Genomic DNA, 21,280 nt, shown 5'->3' with positions numbered 1-21,280 from the left:
TATAGCTCAGTAGTAGAGTGCATGCTTAGCATGCATGAGGTCCTGGGTTCAATCCCCAGTACCACCATTAAAAAAAAATAAATAAACCTAATTAAAAAATTAAATAAACCTAGTTACCTCCCCCACCAAAAAACAACAAAAAAGTGTTAGCTGAGACAGTAGGCAGATCTGGAGAGACAGAAGGTGGATTAGTGGCTGCCTTGGGCTGGAGGAATGGGGGTGACTGTGGGTATGAGGGGGGTTTTTTGTTGTTTTTTGATGAGGTGTTAAAATGTTCTAAAATTAGATTGTGGTAACTGCTACTCAACTGAATATACTAAAAACCATTGGCTTGCATACCTTAAAAGAGTGAATTCTTTAGTATGTGAATTATATCTCTGTGAAGCTGGTTTTGAAAGTATTAGCTGAGAATAAAAAAAGATTGGGCATCAGATTTTCCAGAGTTCTTTTAGGATACAAGTAAATTCGGTAGCTTATATATTTGATTTATTGTCTTTATTGTCTTCAATCTTAGAGAAAAACTCTTCCTCAGTAAGACTAGGTACATTATGGCCATTGTGGATCGTGGTCATAAAGGCTCCTGGGAGGTGTTCTGTATGCAGAGAAACTGGCTCTGTCCAGGGGCTGGCCATCACTCAGCAGTAGGGTTGGATGACGGGAACCTTCAGAGCATTCTGAGTTTCTGAGTGAAAAAGCTCCTTTAGCAGCCCCTGCCTGGCAGGTGAAGGAAAGAGACTCTATCGTTTTCTCTTGCCTTGAAGGGGGAGGGTGGGAGTTCTGTGTGGTGGTCAGTGATGCAATGGGTAAAAATCTTCCATTTATTAAAGAGAAACTATGTTGCGGTTACACAGATTGCCCAGCTGCGGTTAACATCTATGAAAACCATTTCCTGAGTGCAGTAAAAAGAAAGTTTTCTGCTTTCTCTACCAGAGTACGAGAGAACAGATATTTCTCTTAGTTGAAATCCGTGGCATTGCCTAGCAAAGTGACACCTAGAGCTCAGATTTGAAAACAATCCCCTTCTTTTGATCACCTTTGTGCAGACAATTGCTTCCCAAGGACTTTAAAACTTGGGTTGTGAGGGGCACTGTGACAAGGGGAAAACTGCAGATGATTATGTGTCCTGAGTTTTGGGGGACAGGTGGGAGTGGCCCCTGGACGGCAGCAGAACTGGGCCTCATTGAGTGGCCCACTAAATTAGCAGGATAGTGGCTTCTAGGAGGCTGAGAAGATGCTCTGGCATGTGAGTGTGTGCCTCTTGGTACAGATGCCACCCTGGGAGGGATTTGGAGTCAGGGCCCAGGCAGGTGCACCCAGTGCTGAAAAATGACCTTTCTTAGGGGCTTACCCTCACCTAATGAAAGGACCATAAAGCACACTCCCCTCCAGACAGCACTTTGAGGTGTCGGGAATGCCAGCTGTCCAACGTCCATATCCTTCTCATTTGGAATTTAACACTCTTATTTAGTAGTGGTGATAAGTTTGGGAGGGAGGGGGAGCAGTTTTGCAAAATGTATACTGGCCAGCTCATATGCACTTTATTTAAAGCCATGTGGGTTAATGTGCCTACCCATTTCTAGAAAGGACCACAGGCATGACTCATTTTCAGTGAGGTCTCTCTGGTCTGACGGAAGACACCCCTCACATCCTAAAACTTTAACCTGATCTCATCCTGGGAGGTGGCCAGGAATTTAATATGTATTCTGTGTAGACATCCTCAGACATTTTCATGAGAAGATAGAGACCTGCCTGAGAAAAAGAAGCTGAAAGTCAAAGAAAAAGCAGAGCTCTGAGGTAGGGCTGAGAAAGCATGCCAACTCCTGAATCAGCAGCCAGCCCATAGTCAGGGCACAAACATCTTGCAAGCCCTGTGCTTTGCTTCTCACGTTGCTGGTTTCTCCTAGAGAGGGGCTCTGTTCCTGATGGGAGTGTTGTGGGGGAGTGTGGCTCCTGCTCTCACATCAGGCAGGAATCCTTAGAGCTGGGCACTGTCACAGCAGGAAGGCAAGAGTTCTGTGGCGAGAACTCTGAGGCCGTTGACGCAGTAGCTGCCAGATCCCAGTTCCGCCTCATGACTCCTTGGCCTCTGGCTGGGATTGGTTGGGAGCCCATATGGAACCAGTATCTGGAAAACAAGCCGTGCCTCCCTCAGTTGAGCTCCCAGGGTTCTGCATAAAGAAAAATGTCATTATGAGCTCTATTAGAAGCTGTATTTAATAATTCCTTTAAAATTCTGTCTCAGAAATGTAAATGGTCTGTGTTGGTCAGTAAATTATTCTCCCCAGCTGTGCCTGATCATTCAAATTAAAGCAACAGCAGGTTGCATCTCAGGGGAAAGCATCCCTTTCCTCCCCAGGCATAATCCTCATTCCCAACAAACTAAACATTTCCTCCTTGGAGAGCCCCCAGGCCTTCTTCACTCCCCAACTGCTATGAAATGGTGGGGCCCTTTCCCGCTTTGCCCTGACCCCCACCATGGGAATGGTATAAGGAAGGAAATTGCTGGAGCAGAGGCAGGAAGGGATGTGGCATTATCTCTTTCCCAGGGAGTGAGATGAAACCACATGGGAGTGGGACAAAGGAGAAGGGAAATTCAGAAGTATCATTTCCTAGAGGTCCAGTGGGAGGGCCAGAGGGTTTTTCTTTGCCGCTGACTTCATGTCACTTAACCCTATGCACTCTGGCCCCCTCGCACTTGAGAAGAGTATTGGGTATCTAGGTGAATGCTTCCGTGTTGGCCAGAGACCTCTATTCACCATTGGAAGGTCTAGTCTAGGACTCTGCTGATGATCTCATAACCCTTGGCCTTTCTCCAGTTACTGCTCTTTCACTTTTTAGAGACTTCCTTACAGCCAGAGCTCTATGATCCCTTTGGGATTTTCTGAATGTTTGTCCCTCCAATAGGATATTTTACTATTCATTCAACCCTAGTCTGTCCTTAGACGTGGCCAAAGCATTGTAGGTGAGGCACCAGAAATAAGCAGTCAGAGCTTCCTGAACTTCCTGAAGATATTATCCTGCATATTACACACTAATTACAAATTAATCACAGAGAGGAAAATGTACCTTTACAATTGAGATCTCTGGCTGTCACCACTTTACCCAAGGGGTCACAGCATCATGAGACCTGGCTGACCTGACACTATGTGTCCATCAGTTTGTGATGATGCAGTAAGAAGTACCCACTCTCATCTATGTGGCATACTTGCCATAGGAAACAGACAAATCCTAAACAAGCAATATTCTGTAAGACAACCAATCTAGGTGCAAAAGACTATCAAAGTACAAAAATCAAACAAACAAAACAAAAGGCAGGAGACCAAGGAAACCTCAAACCTGGTGCCTGATGGGAGGGAAAGGAGAACAAGTGTCAACGCCATTGGGGAGGCATTGAGGGAAATGTGAATATGGACTTTGACACCAATGTTAAATTTCTTGGGTTTAATACAGCTGTTGTGTTTACACAGAAGAATGTCCTGAGGAGATACACACAAAGGTATTTAGAGGTGAAGGGGCATGATGTCACCCCTGCCCAAAAATTTAGAGGGAGAGAGAAAGCAAATGCAGCAAAACGTTAATTGGTGAATCCAAGTGAAGAGCATTCAGATAATTGTTCTCTGCTTTCACCTTTTCTGTCAGTTTGATATTTTTCAAACGCGAACATTGAGGGAAACTTCTCACCAGACCACACTGGCGTTCTTGTGCCGACACGGTCCATCCCACAGAGCAGCTCACACACACCCCGCCAGCCCCAGGCCTGCTGCATTTCTCTCTGTGTTGTGTGTGTGGACCAAGCATTGCAGATGCCTCACTGAGGCAGGGTGTGGTAGAGGACCCACTCTCCTAACGCTTGTCTAACTTTGACCCTCTCTGAGATGTGTGAACTAGGCAGATTAAAAAAAATGAACAACAGTAAAAATACACAATTGCCTTCTGTGGCAAGGGACCCAAGCCCACTGAGCTGGCTGTTTCAGCAGAGAGGTAGACCAACGGAGGACTGTTCTTCACGAAGAAGGACATTAATTTTCTCTTTGTGTATGATGCTAATAAACTACTGCCCAGCAGATCAGTTAGCTTGTCCCAGAGAAAAAGTCAATGTCAGTGTCACTTGAGAGGCCCTAACCCCAATTGCTTGTCTCAAAAATGAATGCCCTTGATCACAACAGAGATCAGGAGCCTGCAGTTAGAGGACCCCTACTACTTTGGGGAGAACAGTTCATGTCTTACTGGCTGTGAATGAATAATGTATTTTCTATAGGAAGAGCTATCCATTTAGGTTCTTTGTGGGGGTGGGTGGTTAGGTTTTTATTTGTTTGTTTGTTTTAATGGAGGTACTGGGAATTGAACCCAGGACCTTGTGTGTGTTAAGCACACACTCTACCACTGAGCTATCCCCTCCCCCGGAGCTGCCCATTTAAATAGAACCAAGTCAGCTAGAAAAAATGGTCCTCCCAGCATCAGCTCAGAGGCCAGAGCAGGGCAAAACAAACCTCTGCTCTTAATAGGTAGGGAAGGAAGAGATGGAAAGGGCTTTCTGTAATGCAGTGTTTTAAAAGAGCTTAGAATTCAGGACTTTTGCCACCAGAATTATCAGGCATGTGTCATAGACATGTTACAAAGATGTAGAGCAGCTGAAAGCAGATCAAACCTAAGTGCTCTTCATTCTTGGGTTGACATCAGAGCAATAAAACTAAGTAGTAGATCATTTTCTATTTGTATAAAAACTGTGAAGCTGCTGCTGTTTTCCAGCTTTTATTTCACTTTTTGTTGATAGATGCCTTTGAGGTGGGGTGGCTGGCTCTGTATCAATGTCAATATTTCTGGCTTTCCACTTTCTGAGCCCCATGTCCTACAGAATACTGTCAGTACAGTGTTGGGAAGTGAGTGGGATTTAAACTGTCTTCCTAATGTACCACTGGCTTCTAGTCCATTTCCTTGAGTGATCTGGTCTTGGGCTTTGGGGAGATTACTTAGAGATTTACACAAGTGGGGAATGAAATTGGCGCAGGGGCTGGGACTTTACTTTCCATTCTTAGGGATTTCAGCTAAATCTGAAAGAGAACAGTGGTTTCAAGCAGATAGCTCTTACTATGATGAATAATTTTCATCATAAATTTTCTTCCCATTTCTCAGGGAGTACCATGCCAGTTCCAGACTCTGGAAAATAGTCCATGTGTGAGCTACAGAAAAGTCTACTCCTGCCGTGTAAACGGATGACAAATACTGAGGAAACTGCCTATCTCTGCCAAAGAATCTTTGTTGCAAATAATTTGCATTTTAGTGATTATGCAAGTCACGAGACGCAAGATATAGACTTGAGCTGGGCTCTGGGTGTTGAAGTGCTAAGTGAAGGTCAGTAGTGCTTCCGTGCACATGTGTGGACCCTATCCTTGCTGGTCCAGGTTTGGAACTTCCTTTCCTTCCTGTTGGCGCAAATGTAATGTTAAGTCCTTTTTGTTATAAGAAAAAAAGTCATTTGGATAAATCCATTGTCAAATCACATTAAATATGCAGTGATCACATACCATGGCCAGGTTTTGTACTACACTGTGGGTGCATCAAGAATGAGTAAGACATGAGCCCTGTGTACAGGGAGCTCTGGGAAAATAAGAATATGCACTACACACCACCCCACCCCACCACCAGTTAGCAGTGAAGTTGGAGTGTGGAAGGGACCTGCAAAGGTTCTGTCATCAACTATAGCATCAACAAGGTGGAGGAGACAGGCTGGGTGTCAGAAGCACTGCATACTGGCCCCAACTCTCCCGCTGTGAACCTGAGCAGGTTTCTTACATTCTTGGGTTTTAGTTAATTCATCCCTAAAATAGGGGTTGGGTTAAATAGCCTCTCAGCTGCTCCCTCTTTTGTGTCCTCACAGTATGTAGTTACAGTTGTCTTGTATGATGCTCTCCTCTCCTAGATTTTCTCCTTGAAGCCAAAGATTATACCTTATATCTTTTTGTATCCCCAGTTCCAAGCACAGTGTCTGGTGTAATTTCTCAGTAATCTCTGTCGGATGAGTTCAATGAATGAATGACTTGAAATTCATTCCCAAACCTCAAATTCTATCCTGTGGGACAGCTGGGTGCCTGAGGCTGATTTTAAAGATCATAGGAAAGATGCTCCCACTTTTCCTTCACAACCAGTTGCTGTGTCCTGTCATCCTTTCTATTTCTATTTAAGGAATTATTTTCCCAGCTCCTTTCCAGTACCTCTTATAAATAAACAGCAGGATCCAGAGCGTCACTGAGGGTGGCCAGATAAAGCAGTGTTTCTGCTACAAAATGAGTCATTTGTCTGAATCTGAGTCCATGCTCATGGGGCTGGAGCAAAGAATTACTATAGTATCTTTATAACGGCAGTATCTTTAGACTCAGCAGGATGAAATTTATTATTTAGTTGCAATAAATTTTGTTAAACTTACATTTTGGGGGCTGAAAAGTAGCAGAAAAAGTTTAGCAAATTATCATTGTAAACTTAGAATTCAGAAAGAAAAAAGACAAGCCATTTTGCCTTTTTTGGCCCTTTTACTTTTTTCAGTTTCTGAATCATTTTTGTGTGAGGTCTTGGCCAGTGTCTGGTGTTGGGAGTGCACACCGGGTGAGGTATGGTGGGAAGGGAATTGAGATAATTACTGAATGATGGAGAAGTGAACAGAAAATGCCGGAAAAAAGGCTTAGTAAGAGTCTCTGACCAGTGTACCCAGGCACTTGGCCACTCCCTCTTACAGCGTGGAAGCCAACTGGGGAGAGCAGAAGCCATGCCTCTCGGGCAGGATTAGTCCTTTCATGGAACTTATGGTAGTGAGGTCAGTAGAGTAGGAGGAGATGGTTGAAATGTCATTGTTACATTGAAAGCATCTTAGGAGCAATATTCTGGACATGTCTGAGTATAAAATTCTGGATACAATCTGTTAGGAGCCAGGGCACCACATTCCTTTGAACTTTGACCTCTAGCAGGTGGATGAGGGTCCTCTTGAATGAAGTGCTGTGGTTTCTGTGGCACAATTCACCCTGCTTTAAAACCAAGACCATGGTAGCTCACAGCGAAAAAAAAAATGTGACAATGAATATATGTATGTATGTTCCATGTATAACTGAAAAATTGTGCTCTGCACTGGAATTTGACACAACATTGTAAAATGACTGTAACTCAGTAAAAAAAAGTTAAAAAAACAAACAAAAAAAAACCCAAGACCAGAAAATCCACAGCTAGGTGAGGGGTGGGCTGTCAGAGCTGACTTTCTGGTGGTCCCTTGCCTTTATGGCTTAGGATCCAGAACAAAGAGAAGTCAGTGTTTCTGTTGCTCTGATGCCTTAAACTGCACTGGTTCCTGCTGACAGCAGAGAAGTCTCCAAGGGAATTCTGACCTTCCCCTTCCCCAGTTTTCCGTGGGACACCAGTGCTAACTCCCGCCTAGTGCAGCGGCACTTCTGGGAGAGAGCTGTTCAGCCTCGGTGCTCTCTGCAGTGTTCCTTCACAGCGCAGAGCCAGCAGCCACTGCCCAGAAGCTGACTCTTCCCATCTGCCTCAGCTTTCCTGAAAGCCTGATTGATGAACCTTAACAGCAGAGATGGGACCAAGGTCAGGGTAGATCTGTCTTTCTGATAGCTGCAATGGAATGATGCCAGGATCGCACAACTAGAGCCCCATGTCAAGGTGGGAAGTGAGTGTGAAATGCCAGCTTCCAGGAAGAAAGTGTCCATCTCAGTGACGATACGCCTCTGCATGTTTTGGCTGCTACTGTAAATGTATCATTCCACTTTGATTTAGCCTCAAATAAAAGATGGGTAGTTTTCCTTTTGAGACCATCAGATTAGGAAATCATAAACCATGTTGATGATCCAGCACAGGCAGACCCAGAGCATAATAGCACAGGTGACATTTTGCTGATGTTTAATAGTGAACAACAACAACAAAATAAAATTTAAAAAATAATAATAATTTTTAAAAAGAAAGAAATAACCCAAGGGGTTCAGTCCATAGCAGCATCAAAGTTGAGAAAAGACCCATTTTATACAATTAAAAATAATTTGAACAACAAAAAAATAGTGAACAAAGCAAAGGGGGATTGGACTTTTTTCCTTCCCTAGAACCCTCTTCACCACTATGCAGCAAAAATCATTTTCCAATAGATTTCTCAGAGTGATTTGTTGAAAAGATGGAATAATCTGGTAATACCGTCAGAGCTGTAGACGAAGAGGGGGAGAGACGGTGTACAAAGCTGTGGTGCTGCCCAGATAAAATGGGGAACCCTGGGTTGCTGAGAGCTGATTGGCAAATACAAGTGGAAATTCCTCCCCTTAGAATTCCCCAATTTAAAGTGTTCTGAGCACCTTTTACTCTACAAAGGTCTGATTCTCTCCCACTAATTGGTTCTGTGACCTAGGTGACGTTGTTGGCTTTACTGAGCATCCACTGTTTGCAGAACCGTATCTGTGTACTGTAGAGAGATTTGGAGGCCCAGGACTTAAGTCTCTGCAGAGAGATAGAGCGGCACAGGAAAATCTTGTTTCTGCTAAACCTCTTAGTTAGAGTCCCTGCAAAGCAGAACCATAGGTAAGGCTTTGAGTGCAGGTAGTTTGTTTGAGAGGGCTTCCCAGGAAACAGGAGTTAAGAGGGTGGGGAAAGTGAGGCAGGGAAGGAGGAAAAGCCAATACAAGAGTGCACTTCCAAGGTCACGAGGGTTTGATGCCACCAGAACTTCCGAGAAGCATCCAGCATGCCTCCCAGAACTGCCTGTGTGAGGACAAGAGGTTGGGTCATTTAGCCACCAGCTCCTGTCCCCATGAGGGTGAACCCTAATGGCATGAACTCCACCACAGTGCTTGTGACATGTAGGCAGGGTCAAAGGAGACCCTGCAGCCAGAAATGGAAAGTCTCCAGGTATGTGTTTTTGGTGGGATATTGTCTGCTGTGGTTCTGAGCTTCCTCAGAATTGACCAGTGTGGTGGCAGCTGAAATTAGAGTCCTCAAGCATCTGTTACACAAGGATTGGTGCTATAATACAAAGAGAACTGGAGTGCAATAGAAACGCCTGCAGGAGGTGTCTGATCCAGAGGTTGGGGGAGGGGTCCAGGAAAGCCTCCTGGAGGAAGTGATTTCTAGGTTGAGACAAGAACAGATGAATGGGAGGGAGTCAGGGGGAGGTGAAGTGCAGCGTGGGGAGTGTATGGCTGGAGCAGAGATTGCAGAGGCAGATGTGGAGAGAGATCAGGAAGAACTTTGCAAGTGGCGGAGTTTAGACTTTATTGTAAGAGCAACAGAGGGTCCGGGAGGAGACATTTAAGCAGAAAGACAGGATAAGCTTTATATTAGAAAATCCACTCTAATGACAGCATGTGAAGTGGAAGCCAGTTGGAGCAGGTAAGTGAAGGTGGGACAGAATGAAAGTCAGGGAGACCAGTGAGGAGGCCACTGAATTATCCAGGAGAGAGAATGTAAAATGAGAACCAGGGCAACGGCAGTGAGGCAGGTGAGACATGAAGAGATTTGAACCATAGTAAGTTTCCACATCCCCACTCATGATCTCTTCTTGGTCACATATAGTCTGTGTACTGATGGAGAGATTGTGGTAAGGACTGAGTTGTCTGGGAAGTAATTTTTAGAAGCTATGAATTGAAGGCTCATAAAGAGCTGTTCAGAAAATTCTTAAGCAAATTGGGAGTAAAATAGCTGTCAGAAAAGCTCTTAAGTGAATTCTCACGTTAAAGGTAAGACAGCGCAGGGCACCACACTGGGAGTCTGAAAGACCTCTTCATCCTGGATCTGCATTTTCTATTGGTTTGACCTTTGTTGTATTATGTAGCCTCTCTGCACTTTGTTTATTTATCTAACTCAAAGTGAGGATGATGGTGCCGACCCAGCCTCCTCTGAGTTGATCTTAAGCTGGAAATATGTAGTGGGATGTGACCATGACGGGGAAGCTAACATCCTCTTCACTGGCATGAATAGAATGAGAGCATAGTGGGTAACTCTTCAGCCCCTAAAGTCTTGTATTCAGTGTGGACATTGGCTTCTCACTTCACTCCAGGGCAGAGGTAGTGAGCCGTCCTTCCCCAGCACTATGCTGCAAGAGGTGGGATTTCAGAATGGCTGGTGAGACACGAGAGACACGAGATCGTCTTAAAAGATTCCTCCTGAAACTCAGTGGTCCTCTTTCACAGGCAGTGATGAGAATAAATGAGAAAATGCTCATGAAAGTGCTTGGAGAATTAGCCTTCTAGGCAAGTGAGACGTGTTATTATCAGTGTTGTCAGTATACCTTGTGATGTTAGCTTATAGAGTTTTTAAATGTTTTAACTCTTGCATATCCCAGTAAAACAGAAAATGACTGCTAGTTTCCTGTATGCTAGTATATAACTTGTTTTCCTTTCTAAAGAGACCAAAAGTCACATTCCTTCCATAATTCCTTCCCCTAGTACCACCTTCTTACTAGCTGCATTCTGTTTTTCTTATTTTATCACATACATTTAATGTTGACAGGAAACATTTGACCTGCCAAGACTTGAAAACACTTGGGCATGTGGGTTTTCTCCCACTGTCCATGATAGCATCATCAGCAAGTAGAACGCAGGCTATAAATTCCCTGCTTTTAGGATGAGGAATGTTCTCCACCTCCTGGGAAAAACCAGGGCCCTGACTCACAGGAGTTGAAAAGAAACTGATCTTAGAGTCCTTTTAAGATACTATGACCTCTTGCTCATCAGTGTTGGAATCTGGTTCTCTTTCTCTTAAAAGAATTCCCTGGGGCTTTAGTGCTCAGCTGATGACAGTGATTCAGGATGGGTAACATTTACTGCACCTTTACTCTGTGCCAGGTGCTCTTTTAAGCACTTTACATGTAAGATACACTCCAGCCTCATGAGTAAGTGTTCACTTTGTAGATTAGGAAACCAAGGCAGATGCAGTTAAACAACTAGCCTAAAGTCACACGGTTAGAGCTGGAATATGAACCAAGGCACGTGATTCTAAAACCAAGTCTGAATCATGCTGTGCTTCTCCCTCCTTGCACGCAGAGACCTGCTTGTCACGCAGGGCATACAGAGGGCTTCAGGATTTCCTATCCTCAGTCGTTAGAGCAGTCAGAGGCAGTCTCCTAAGGTGTTTGCCACACCAGACAGGAAGTACCCTGGGTGCAGACATGGCTCCATTAAGATAAGTAGCTCGAATCTAGGGGATTTTTCTGTGCCAATCAGAAAAACCATTAATCAAGAAATGAGAGTTTTTAACATGCTACATGTTTCATGTCTTTGTTTTCCCTAGATTAAAGAGATCAAGTGGCATGAGCAATCTTTTGGGGAAAATTGGAGCCAAGAAGCAGAAGATGAGCACCCTGGAGAAGTCCAAGCTGGACTGGGAGAGCTTCAAGGAAGAAGAGGGCATTGGCGAAGAGCTCGCCATCCACAATCGAGGGAAGGAAGGGTAAGAACTAGCAATTTTGTTCCTCTGAAAATCCTAAAAACTCTGAAATCATTCATTGCACACACGCCACCAAATTTAGGCAGGCAGAAGCTTTTCACAATGAAATGAAAAATGTGAACTCTATGGTTTGTCATTGAAGCTGAGTTCTAATGTGGGTGGGTCCTGTCAGCGAGGAAAACACTGGAGTGACAGGAAGGGGGTGGGAAGGCATGTGAGCAGCTCTTCTCTCGAGAACAGTCACGTCTGCCAGCCTGGATTTGCTGAATTACAACCCCCATGAACTGTAAGTCACCTTGTTTATTCATGTGGTCAGACCTGGCTCACTGTATCAGCCTTGGCCTCATCTGAATTATTTGACCTGAGAAGCCAGTGTGTCAGAAACAGAGCCAGAAGAGTGCCGAGATGTTGTCACATTATTGTGGGATGTTTTTGTCCATGTCGTTATGGCTTCAGCCTGTGTAACACACTAGCCCTCAGACAGCATCCATGCCATAACGTGCACCTTCTTCCTCTTCACTTTGGAATACAAAGAGGATGTTCGTGACTGTGTGTACAGGGACATCCAGAAAAAAACTGTTCAGTGAGTACTTAGAAACCTCAGAGGGGCCAAGAACAGAGTTGCTGCAGAGGTGGGTCCATGGCACAAGGTCCATGCTCCCTGCCCTTGAGGAAGCATCATGCCCATCAGGTGGCCCTGCTGCTCCGCCGGCCTGCCTCTCCGGCAAGGCTTTCCCTGCAGTCAGTGAGCATCCCTGAGGCTCAGCTTCTTCGCCAGTAAAGCTGGGGTAATGATACCACCCTCAGGGTGGTTGTGTGGCCCTCATGAGACACTATATGTGATATATGTATCATACCTATATGTGCGTAGCACAGGCAGACCTCAGACATACTGCAGGCCAGGTTCCAGGCCACGGGAGTGAAGCGAATATTGCAGTAAAGCGAGTTATGCAAATTTTTTGGTTTCCCAAAAGTTTGCATGTAAAAGTTATGTTTACACTATACTGTTGTTTGCTAAACATTATATCTAAAAAGCAAGATACATACCTTAATTTAAAAATACTTTATTTGCTAACCATCATCTGACAGCACAAGGTTGCCACAGTCCTTCAATTTGTTTAAAAAAAAAAAAAAACCCACAGAATCTGCAGAGTGCAGTAAAGTGAAGCGCAATAAAATGAGGCATGCCTGTCTACATAAAGCCCTTTGCAGAGCACCTGTCACTGTCACATAAAGGTGTGTATTAAAGGGGTAGTCCTTCAGGTTATTTATAAGCTAAATTACAATAAAGACAGGTGCGGTTTTTGTTTGGGGAGTCATTTTTCTAAATTAGGCTTCAAGAGTATTTGAATGAACCTAGAAGCCGATCAGTATGTGAAAAAAAATTTTTTTTAATGATTTCATGAGCTTTTTTAACTACCAGGCTTCTAAGTCAGTCTGTCAAAGATGATTTGCCACAGGACAGACAGAGAAGTGCCACAGTATCTGTGGAAGGCCCACAAGAAAGCACAGGTATGAGTCAGTGTTACCCAGAAAAGGCCTCTGCCACACGCCCTGAAGCGCCCCCTCTGAGCCGGCCCTAGTAACTCAGCTCCTGCCTCTTCTCCACGTTCACCTGCTGGTCTGAGGCGGCAGAGGGACTGCCAGTGTGTGCCAGACTTTATTGCTTCTCTGAGGATGGGTTATATGGGTTAGACAGTGTTCATTCTGTTAATAAAGGTCTTGTAAAAGTAAGGAGCCGTGCTGTTGAAGATAAGGGAGAGAGAATAAAATGTAGGCTGGAAGAGAAAACAAAATTAAAAAGGCCATCTGCCCAGTGAGGACTTTCCAGACTGGAAAGTCACCTAACTGGGTTAAGGAACTACTAATAGCATGCAACTTCTAAGCGCTGCTTTTCTCTCTTCTCTGAGCCTCCCCTGCCTCGGCCAGATGATTCCACGGATCTGATTGTGTTTTTCCAAAGCAGATCTGATGACTTCGATGTTCTGCCTTTGGCTCTTCTCACCTGCCCTCTCCAGTGCCCGCCCCCACCCGACACCTCCACTCACTTGTCTCTCCTAGTTCCTGCTGGCAGATGAAACGGCCCAACCCTGCTCTAGGGAAGGAACTATTGCCCTGCTTCTTACCTTGGCTAAGCATGCAAATCTTCTGGGGGTGTTTCCAAAGTTCAGATGACCAGACCACCTCTGTGCACTGCTGAATCAGAAGTCAGAGATATCTGTGTGGTATAGATATATAAGGGAATACTACTCAGCCATAAAAAAGAGTGAACTTTTGCCATTAGCAACAACATTGACGGACTTGAAGGGTAATGTGCTTAGTGAAGTAAGTCAGACAGAGAAAGACAAACATTATATGATATTACTTACATGTGGAATCTAAAAAATAAAACAAACTAGGGAATAAAACAAAGAGGCTCACAGATGTAGAGAACAAACTAGTGGTTACCAGTGAGGAGAGGGAAGGGGGAAGATAAGGTAGGGGATAAAGATGTACAACTTACTATGTATAAAATAAGTAAGCTACAGGGATACATTGTATAGCATGGGGAATATAGCCAGTATTTTATTATAACTATAAATGTAGTATAACCTTTAAAAATTGTGAATCACTGAAAATTGTGTACACCTGAAACTTATATAATATTGTAAATCAGTTATACCTCAGTTTTTTAAAAATGAGTCACAGACACCTGTATCTCTAAATCACTCCTCATGTGCTTCTGATGCACAGCCAGGGTTGAGAATCACTAGACCACAGCATTAAGATTCTAAAAATGAGAGCAATCAGCTGCTGGGCACGCCTTTCCAGCACATATATAACTAGAGAGCCAACTTTCAGAGCAGGCTATCGAGAAGGGCAAGATATCTATTGAGAAGTGTGCCCAGCGCTGCAGTGTCGAAGGGAGGGAAGCACAGGAACCAAACCTGTAAGGTCTGTTTGGTCCAGCCCCAGCTTTTCTTACACAGATGCCCACAAGGGCAGAGGCCACCTGGGGAGAGTCTACTCTGAGGGAATAAATGGGGAATCACATGCCAAGAGGTAGTACTCTAGAACAAAAGTGATCTCTGCTAAAACATCGAAGGGAAGGTCATATTTGATAGCATCTCAAAAAAGCTACCTATGAGTAATGATTGGCCTCTGCCCTATTTATTACGAGACTGTGACCTTTTTACATGCACTGTATTTAAATTCTTCTCATATACGAGAATCTAGATCATGAATGGTGATAAAAATATCCCTATAATACAGTTCTGATTAAAATAAGATGAGATTGGGGTTAAAAGATTGTCATGCTTTTTGTGTTTTGGTAGTAATCCTGCTTCAGTAAGTTCTATCCTATCTTTCCCCTTATAAAGCTTTGATAGAATTTGAAGCTACATTGGTCAGTATTGGGTTATTACTGTCCAATTTTTTTAGAGCATTTTGCTATCTTAAAATACAAGAAGCAAAACGCCTTGAGAAACAGTAGGCACAGGATCAGGTCTGCAAAGAATTTAGACAGTGGAAATATCAGATGCAGGTTTTGATACAATTAAGCCTCCTGTATTTAAAAAAGCAGAGAAACTTGAAAATAGTTACAAGAAGAAACTCTAAAAGTGGCCTAGCAGATTTGAAAAAGATGCAACAGAATTTCTAGAAATGAAAAATATAATAACCATAATTAAAAATGAAATGGATAGATTTAATAGTAGTTGGCCCAGCAGAAAAGAGTATATGTGAACTGAAAAACAATCAAAGAAATTATCCAGAATATAATTCAGAGACAAAAAGACAAAAACTATGAAGGTGGAAGTTAAGCCCCCTCGAGGACAACGTAGGAAAAGATGAAAGTCTCCTCTTTATAGATTGTTTTCATCAATAGTATATTAGACAATGTGTGATACATTTACACACTGGGATACTCTTTAGCAATTGGAATGAATGTGGATAAATTTCAATACATAATAGCACAAAGAAGTTCGTGTATATGATTCCATTTATTTTATTTATGCGTTTAAATTCCATTTATATGAAGGTCAAAAACAGGTAAATACGTGTCCATTAGGTCAGTTTGTAAAGAATCAAGGCACAAAAAATGCATAAATATATCTATTTATGTCAAGTTCAAAATTAGGCACAACCAGACTGCAGTGCTGAAGAAACAGAAACTTGAAAGCAAGGAAATGTGGGCAAGCACACACCTGTCTGGGTTTGGGTGATGGATGTGGGTGTCAGGTGGGAGTTCTGCTGGGGCTTCCTGGGGGCTACCACGTTCTCCTTCTTGACCTAGTGATGGCCGTATGTATGCTTGCTTTATGATTCATCTGCCTTGCCCATTTTACTCACTTTTCTGTGTGTGTGTGTGTGTGTGTGTGTGTGTTTTATTTTACAATAAGCCGAGTTGAAGTTGAATTCATATCCTGCTTCTACTACCAACCTGTCGTGTGCTCTAGCCCCCTTTCTCCATCCTTGAAGTAGAAACTTCACTATACTCTCAGGTTTATTATGGGAATTAAATGAGTAGGGGAATGTGTAGCATGTTTATAGATAGGATTCCCCTCCCTTCTCCCACACCCTACCCCCCCACACCAAGTCTCCTGCCCACTCTTCTTTATTCTATCTGCCAATACTGACCATGCCAAGTCTAGGGCATCACTGGAAGGCCAGGTGTTTTATTCTTCTAAATCCCTTCCTGGTATATTCCCGCCTGCCCTTCAGGAATACTTCCCACAACTGTGGCCAGCACAGCTTGGGGGCGTCTCCTCTCAGTCTGCCTGGCTGGCCTGTCTTCTCTGGGCTTTTAAAGTAGGGAAGTCCCAGGGCTGAGTGCTAAGCAGCCATCTCTCCTCACATTCTCTCCCTCAGGAAAGCACACTAGTTCCACGGCTTAGGTACTTTTCTGCTGATGACTCCAAAAAAGCCATCCCCTGCCTGACCGACCATCCCACTGAACTCCAGACTCCAGTATCAGCTGTTTAGTTGACATCTCCATTTGCATGTCCCAGACACATATCAAACTTAATGTCCAAAACCAAATACAGGTATCCCTCTCTTTTCAAAAGTTCACTTTACACCACTTGGCTTTTATGAAAGACCTGCATTAATATTGCTCTACATGTTCTCACTAACTGAAAAAAAACCTGAAGAGGATTTTTGTTTTCACAAAAAAGATAACTTGACACCATTTCAGCTCAGAGAGATGTCATGGGAATGTTCTACTTTCAGGTAGCGGGAGAAACCTGTACTTGGTTTCTTTCCATAAGCAAACTTCTTCCTCAGACTACTCAGAAAATGGCACCACTCATCTCAGAAAGTCATCCACCCAGCTAATGAAAGGAAACCCTAGAAGTTATCCTCTTTCCACTCACATCCTGAAAGTCACTAGACACTTCTATCATAAGATAGAATTTCAGTGCAGCACACCTGCCATCTCTCCAGGACAAGCTCCGGGCATCTGCTCTACTCCCTGCTTCTCGATATGTACCTCTCCTTCGCTCTCCTCCACTCTCCTCCGTTCTCATCACAGCCAACCTGATTTTTTAAAAAATACAAACCATTTGTCAGCTTTTCCCTGTTGAAAGCCCTCTAGTAGTACTTGAAATCAGTGTTGACCGCCTTCCCTTGGTGTCCCGGGCCCTCCCTGAGCTGTCCCATGCCCACCTCTTACCTTCTTCTCCCCTGCTTATAGCAGCCCAGTCTCTGCACTGCTCCTTCACGTCCTTGTCCACAGTGGGCTCTTGTTTGTCACTCAGATGCCAGTGTCTGGAGTAGCCCCACCCTAGGAACCCTCAGTCCCACCACCCTGTTTGATCTTCATCACACTCACTGTCAACTGATCAGGTGTGTCAGTGTGTTTTGCTTCATATACAGTCAGCCCCCGAGGGCAGGGTCTGCTTCACCCCTCACCCACACCCAGAGGAGCATCTGGAGCAGGTGCTGAGCCATGGCGCTGTGCAAATGCCCATCCCACTATCAGACAGACATGGCTTTGTTTTGGAACCTAGTAAGATTAGAATTAACCCCCAAGGAACAAAGGTCATGATATATCAGAATGATGTTTCCACCCGGGCATCATTTTCAGTCAGCAGAGTTGTTTAAAATGCCTGTACTAAAGACAGTCAGCTGCACAGCAGAAAATCACTGCTTTTCCTCTGAGCCCCAGATTCCCAGGGCGAGGTCCCGCAATTCGGGATTGATGTTTGCAGTCTGCATTCATGGCAGTAGCACTGCTTCCCTCTAGCCTTGTAACGGATCATGCCGGGTTCCCCGGCAGTGTTCACCATCAGCAGTGCCTCTCCCACACTGCTGAGGCGGGGGCCGACAGGCTCAGGGAAGGATCAATGCAGAGAGAATGAGAGGACAGGCTTGGTCTTGGCTGCTGCTGGCAATCAAATTGAAGGTCATGGAACCCCGTGTTTGGAAACCATGTGTGTTTGTTATTTGGGACGACATGAAGGAGAGACCAGAGAAAATAATTTTCTCTCTCCGAAGAATCTATCTCCTTGACCTGCAAAAGTCACTCTTTCAGAACCAGCACAACCTTGAGGTGAGATGGGAGGAAAGCAGTGGAGGAGAAACTTAATTAAAATCACTCTGGCCCTGGAGGCATTTGCAAGTCACCTCCTCTTCCACGAGGCTCCTGCGATATTGGGCTGATTGCTTCTTTCCCTTGCATTTCTCAGGACAAAAAAGTGCGTCTCTTATTACATCCATCATGGAGCTTTATTCCAGCCTATGAGTGCTTGTGTTGCCTGTCACTTTCTGGTGTTGGTTCACTGCCTTCCTCGGGTTTGTGCTCTACGGAGTGCCTGCTGGCTCTGCCCAGAGCAGAGTAAGAATTCAGCCCTCAGATGTCCTCAGCTCTGTGCCTGCTTCATGGTCCCTGCACCTCCTTGTGCTCTTTCTTTCCCTGACCGATGGGTGGATGATGACCTACAGTGAAAGTAATTTGGGTTGAAAGATTAAAAGGATCACAGCCTGCTGTGTCTAACCTGGTTCTGAAAGGAAAAGCTTAGAAAATCACTCAGGTTTTGATGCTGTTAGCACATTTTATTAATGACAGTGAAGAGCTGCTGCCTCTTAAATGGGCCACATGAGGCATTAGTGATGGGAAGGGATGGTCCTGCTTGTGGAGGCTGGGTCCCCAGGAGTGCTGGGCACAGACCAGAAAAGAACCCTGCATCTGTCAGCTGGTGGTTCTCTTCTGGGACTATAACCTGCTTAAGGTGCCAGAAAATTTCCTGAGACCCAGTTTAAATAGGGCATCCCCTCCAGCCACCTTGGAGGAGGCAGCCTTATGCATGAGCCCTTCTTCTTCTGGAGCATTTGGTCCCTTGGCCCCTGTTCCAGCTGTCCTGGTTCTGAGGCTTTGTAGTGATACAGTCAGGTCAGAAGTGGGACATAAGAGCCCCACACTGCTCAGAGCCATTTTTGGTTTTATTGTTTACAATGTACTTCTCTCAGTCTCGCCCCTGCATTGTCAGAGGGGTATTGTAACTTTATTCCTGTTTTACAGAGGTAAGAAAAACTGAATACCAGGTTTGCCCACAGTCACAAACATAGTAAACGTTAGAGTCAGTCTCATCCTCAGCACCTTTTCTCTCTCGGTGGCGACGGAGTCCATGTCCTGTGGAAGTGTTGTTCCTGGTCAGCTCTTGGCAGTAAACCAAAGCCATCGCAGGGATCCTGTCAACAGCTGTAGGTGCTGCAAATGAGCGGATGAAGTTGCCAAACCTGCCTTGATTGCCTTTGTCTAGGGTGCCCTTGAGACTTCGGTTGCATTCTGTACTTGTGTCCTTCTTTGCTGCCTGAGGCCTTCCCTAAACCTGAACTCAGCCTGCACCTGCCTGTTTAGCACCCAGCCTGGCCTTACTTTTGATCTTCTCAAGGTCAGCTGGACCCAGCACAGCTTCCAGGAACCTGCAAGGTCATTATTCATGCTCAGTGAGCATCCAAATTTAAGTATCATTTCCTCTTCTTTAAAGGAAAGTCGAAAAGAAGGACCCCGAATGCTCACCCTTGTCCACTCTCTCAGACAGGTAGCCCTGGGTAATGACTTTCTTGAAACAGGTCCTAAAGTCCTCTCGTACCACAGCTCACCCCTTTCTTGAGCTGGAACTTCAAGGGGCAGTTAAAGCACCCTGCATCAAACCACTAACATTGCAACGATCCTCTCCCAGAGCCGGTGGGCTGGGAAGGGATGATGGTTTTAGTGTCACGAAGCCCATCCTCGATTTTGAGTCAGTAACCACCACTGGAGAGTCAGGGTCCCTTGGTGATAGACGGAAGGTGACTTTGTTCTGTTGTGTGTCTACTTCCCAGCACAATCTCCCGTTTTTTCACTTTATCAGAAGAGGCCCACAGTGTCTGTGGCTTCCCCATCTGCCAGGGAATTCGAAATTGAAATTTCACCGGGCATCCTGTACTCACCTGCTAAATCTGACAACCTGACCATGAGGGCTGACATCAAACCTACAAGCAGGCCCTGCCATTGTGTTTCCAGCTGGGTCTTTTAGGGGACCCTGAATGTGGGCTGTGGGCGACAGAGGCACTTGATCTTATTCCCTTGGAGAAATTTAGGGAAAGGCCTCTCCTGTCATCCTCGTGAAAGCACCTGGCCCCTGTGGGTGGAGGATACACAGAGAGGAGGGAAGGGTGAGGGGAGGGAAATTGCTGCAGACAGTTAAATCCCTTCCACAGTGAGCGCCATGTGCACCTCAGCTCACTTTACGTTCACTGCAGTCCTCAGAGTAGTTCTTACTTCCCTGTTTATCCCCTTTTCAGACACACCTTTTCCCACAGTAGGATGTATGTGTGCAGGGTACATAGATTTCTCTCCTGCACCAGCTCAGCACACCACCAAGGTGAGGATACACCGTGTCACTGTTTTGCTGCTGAGAATAATGCTCAGAGATGTTGGGTCCTTGACCAGCACGGCCCAGCTAACTTGTAACAGAGCCAGGCTGTGAACCTGGGCTTGACTGAGCACGTGTTCTTCCCTCCTTAAAACCTGCTTACAAAACTGCAACACTTCCCTGCCTCCAGCCTCTAGTATACTTTCCCTTTGATAAGCTGTTGCTTTCTCCTTGTCATTTTATTTTAATTCACATCTGAACCAGAAACTTCCTTGTTGAGACCAAATGTGAGTGGTCTGAATCAGATTTCTGGAGAGTCATGGTGGTCACTCTGGGCACCACCTGGGGTCATCTGTTCGTGTTTGCTGTAACCCGATGATCCCACTGGCCAAGTGGACCCGTTCACACCTGGGGGGACGGGAAGGTGCAGACGAGACATTTTCTCTTACTAGATATGCTGACAGACGTCTTCATTTCCTTCCAGGTACATTGAACGGAAGGCTTTTCTAGACCGAGTGGATCACAGGCAGTTTGAAATTGAGCGAGATCTCAGGCTGAGCAAAATGAAACCCTGATGTGATGGGGAGCGTAGAGCAGCATAATCCTGTTTACAACGTGAGCTTGTCTGTGAATGTTCTTGTGTTTCTCAACTGTTTCCCAGTGAGATCTTTTTTCTACATCAAATTTCTGTCTTTGTATCTTGATCCCATGTGGTTTCATTCATTTCACTTTTAAAAATTTGCCCTTAAAAAAATACAAATAAAAAAATACAAGTTGGTCCTGAGAGAGGCTGGTGAAGATGACACCCCTTGCCTCCCCTCAGTTCTGCTGCGAAGCCCACCAGGCCCAGCCAGTACCTCCCACGCCAGTCTCATCCCCACGGTGGAGAGAGCCACCAGCCTGCCTGTGAACCTTGGGGGCTGTGGGACTCTCTGAAGAGGCTGGCCGGTGTTGGACACCAAGGCCCTGGGCAGTTCTGTTCTCGGTTCCACTGGGCTTCTCCCCTTATGTCCTCCCTCCTG

The 21,280-nt window shown here is 45.0% G+C and overlaps 1 protein-coding gene across 1 annotated transcript in view; it reads left to right on the top strand.

Annotated features, from left to right (window-relative positions):
- The window catches only part of CFDP1 (craniofacial development protein 1), a 104,984-nt gene extending 83,942 nt beyond the window's left edge, over window positions 1-21,042 (top strand). Inside the window, exons 6-7 of the mRNA XM_015241924.3 lie at window positions 11,266-11,424; window positions 20,743-21,042. Coding sequence (XP_015097410.2) covers window positions 11,266-11,424; window positions 20,743-20,833 — 250 coding nt within the window. The 3' untranslated portion in view covers window positions 20,834-21,042. The remainder of the gene's footprint in view (window positions 1-11,265; window positions 11,425-20,742) is intronic.
- The last annotated feature ends 238 nt before the right edge of the window (window positions 21,043-21,280 follow it).

Source organism: Vicugna pacos, chromosome 9, assembly GCF_048564905.1.
Source record: "Vicugna pacos chromosome 9, VicPac4, whole genome shotgun sequence".
Lineage (NCBI taxonomy): Eukaryota > Metazoa > Chordata > Mammalia > Artiodactyla > Camelidae > Vicugna > Vicugna pacos.
This window is presented reverse-complemented; position numbering and strand designations above follow the sequence as displayed.